Below are 3,306 nucleotides of genomic sequence, written 5' to 3'. Positions count from 1 at the left end.
GTCACACGCAGTATGGCTGTCCTGGCAGTGTCCCACCTGCCACCACATCCCTGCTCCATGCAGGAGGACAGACCACCCTGCCCCAGGCAGACCCACCGCCAGTCCCAGCCCTGTGCCACCAACCAGCCAGTGTCCCCTCCCCAAGCACCCCCAAAGAGATGTGTCACCCTGTCCCCCACCCCAAAAAAGAGGCTGCTGTGCCAGGACTGTTCAGAGAAGGAGTTTTGGGCTGTGGGTGCTTGATCCAGAGACATCTCCGACCCCCTGGAAGGGCCACCGTGGGCAAGGTGACCTCTGCAGCTGGACATCCTGTCTCTGGGCTAGTAATAGTCCTCCTCGCTCTCCCCGTAGTCCTCGGGCATTGTGCGGGGCTTCGGCATGGAAAAGCCTGTCAGGTTGAGCTGGTCTGAAACGGCAGCAGAGGGACAATGTGGCATTGCCCTCCTTGGTGCCTGCCCCCTTACCAGGACCAAAGCCAAACCGTGCATGGCAGCTTGCTGGGGCATCCCCAGCACAGCCCTATGCACTGGCAGCTCCCACCATACCAGTGCACCCTGCCCAAATACCCCTTCCCTCATTTTCATGAGAGTGTAGGGACCAGGACAGGGTGCTCACCTGGCGTGAAGACCGTCAGGCTGGCTAATGCCACCACTTCCCCGACCCTGTTCCTGGCGAAGCAGCGGTAGATGCCTTCATCCGTCACGCGCACACCCTGGATCTGGAGCCAGCCTGTCACTTCGTATTTCTGGGGGCCACCCCTGAACTGCAAGAGGGAGGATTTCCATTAGCGCTGGGGCCAGAAAAGCCCTGCGTGGGGCTAGGGGCAACACAAGTGCAGGGAAACTTTGCCCCCCCCCAAATACCACCCTGGGAGCAGGCACAGACCCTCTGGATGCAGGTCCCCCCTCTTCCCACTACCCAGGGGAGATGGGGGGAATGGGCATCTTCTGGCTCCCGGACAGGCCTGGGTGCCCTGCTTTGGGCAGGACCCGGCAGACGTGTCCTGGAATCCCAGCTGTGCCCCCAGTGCCACCGTAGTCCCCAAGTGGCAGGAGGATGCTGGGGTCGGTGCTTTGCAGGGTGGCAGAAGCAAGGCGGTATCTGTGCCATGGGCTCAGCCAGCCTGGTGTGGCTCAGAAGAGTCCCAGGTCCCTGTTTCGGCAGGCAGTGAGATCCCAGGACCACTCTGGCGCCAGCCATGCTATTTTCTGTTTGTCCCCAGCAAGAAGTAGCCTTTTTCTGACCCAGCTGGGCTGCAGCTGTGTTTACAGGCTGCTATTATGGTGCAGTGGCCGGGGGTGGAGGACAGCTGAGTCTCCTGCAGCCAGGCTTGGGGTGACGGCCCTTGGCCGGACCCTGTGACAGGGTACGGGGCAACGTGAAGGTCAGAAAGATGGAGGGGGACCAGCACGTCACCCTGCAATTGTGCCAGGTCCCAGCTGCTCCCCTGGTTCCCCCCATCCATCCCACAACAGTTTCCTCCCCGCCGGTGCCTGGCTGCGGTGCACAGCCCCGGTGCCTCTGCCCACACCCTCTAATAGGTGGGTGCGCCCGGCGGGGGACTATATTTGGGGCTGACCCCTGGGTGTGCCAGCTCTGGGAGGGGAGCCCTGCTCGGAGCAAGGGGCAGAAAAGGGCAGGCACTGCCTGAGGCTGCTGGTGGGAGTAGAGCATAACCCAGGCTGGAAGGCACCTCGGGAGGTCTTCTTCTCCAGCTCTGCTGGTAGGACTGTGAGTGAAGCCAGCAGGCAGAGCAAAGTAAAGGCAGGGAGGTGGGAAATTCCCTGCTGCAGGACTCTGCAGGTCCTAAGAAAATATTCATACATTCAGAAGCAACTAGAGAAAATTGCAGAAAAGAGCTATGCTGATGGCTCCTGCTACAGAGACACCAGCCCTGGCTCAGCCAGTCCTCACGGTGTGCAGGTTCCAGTCACCCCTTCTCATCCCCAGGCAGCCAGGCTTGGCCACCCCCAGAGGATGACCACCCTCAGGTCCGGTTGACCGCCAGCTCCGGGAAGGGCTGGGTCACCCCAGGGCTGTGTCCAACACCCCATATTCACCGCTCACCTGGACAGAGATGTGGGGGTCATCTCCAGGCAGCAGCATCTCTGTGCCATCCTTCCTCCACTCAATGGATGCCATGGGGTAGGCGAATACCTCGCAGCCAAAGATGACGTCCTGCCCGGTGACGTTCCACGTGTCATAGGGAGGGGAGGTGATCTGGGGCTCTGGCGAGGAGGGACAGGAGAGCAGGGCGGGGTCAGAAGAGGTCCCACCCTCGGCAGGTCCCACGGACTCTCCTGGGCTGGTCCCTTCCAGGGTGAGAGGTTTATGTAGAGATGCTGGGCCCCTTCCCATGCCCCTCTCCTCTCCCACCCATGGCAGACCCTCACCTTGCCCTAGGACATGGTCCCTCCTTGCAGCTGGGACTGGGGGCTCCCTCTCCAGCCCCCCAGGCCCATGGGGGGTTGCCATCCCTCCTGGCCTCGCTTTCCCCGCCTGCTCAGTGGTGCTCAGAGTCACACGGGCAGCAGGGAACAGTTCAGTAACAGCAACGCTGCACAGCGCAGCTCTGCACGACCAGAGCACGCTCCTCCGGCGGGGCAAAGGCAGAGGAACACTCCTCCAGCCCGAGGCCGGCGGGGATGGATGAGGTGGATGAGCTTCCAGCCAAATGAGGCTTCTGCTCTGACACCCGGCTCATGCCAGCAATTAAGGGAGTGAGCAGGTCTCTGGCTGCCATGTGGAACCCATACCTCCTGGTCCCACACCCCTTCCCTAGAGGGATGGAGGGAGGGCCACCCTTCCTACCTACACCTGCTCCAGGATCTGGCCCATAGCATGAACCAGAGGTCACGGAAGGCTTCCACCCCCATATATATCTGGGGTAAAGACACAAGGACATGATGATCTACAGAAAATAAAGTCAACCTTGATGCCCCTTGGGCTGTGGTGACAGCACAGGGTGACCTGTGTGGACTGGGCAGGCTGGGGCACGATCTCCCCACCACTGCCTCCCCCCTCCCCCAGCCCCCCACTGGGTTTTAAACATGAGATGGAAATTGTACAGCCAAGTCAAATCGAGCCAGGTTTCCATTTGCAGGAGGCAGCCGCATTTCTCAGGAGCGCTGGGCCAGCGTGAACCCAGCACCATCGCCAAGAATTCGCTAACAATTCCCTGGAACTTCCCCATCTGCTCCGGCAGGATTTGCTGCTTCCCATAAACCCCGCTCCCATTTGGCAAAGCTGCTCCCAGACCTCTCCAGGCGCCGGATCTGCAGGGGCTGCCCCACGGCAGCAGGGGGG

General features: G+C 61.2%; 1 protein-coding gene across 1 annotated transcript in view; it reads right to left on the bottom strand.

Annotated features, from left to right (window-relative positions):
• Positions 1 to 320: 320 nt before the first annotated feature.
• LOC104627609 (kazal-type serine protease inhibitor domain-containing protein 1-like) overlaps positions 321 to 3,306 on the bottom strand; it is a 3,775-nt gene continuing 789 nt past the window's right edge. The window contains exons 2-4 of the mRNA XM_010295930.1: positions 2,068 to 2,228; positions 616 to 763; positions 321 to 406 (exon numbers count right to left, since the gene is read on the bottom strand). Of these exons, the coding sequence (XP_010294232.1) occupies positions 321 to 406; positions 616 to 763; positions 2,068 to 2,228 (395 nt within the window). The remainder of the gene's footprint in view (positions 407 to 615; positions 764 to 2,067; positions 2,229 to 3,306) is intronic.

This window comes from Phaethon lepturus, unplaced genomic scaffold (assembly GCF_000687285.1).
Source record: "Phaethon lepturus isolate BGI_N335 unplaced genomic scaffold, ASM68728v1 scaffold25651, whole genome shotgun sequence".
Taxonomy (NCBI): Eukaryota; Metazoa; Chordata; class Aves; order Phaethontiformes; family Phaethontidae; genus Phaethon; species Phaethon lepturus.
Note: the sequence above shows the minus strand (reverse complement) of the source record. Positions and strands in the feature narration are given on the sequence as shown.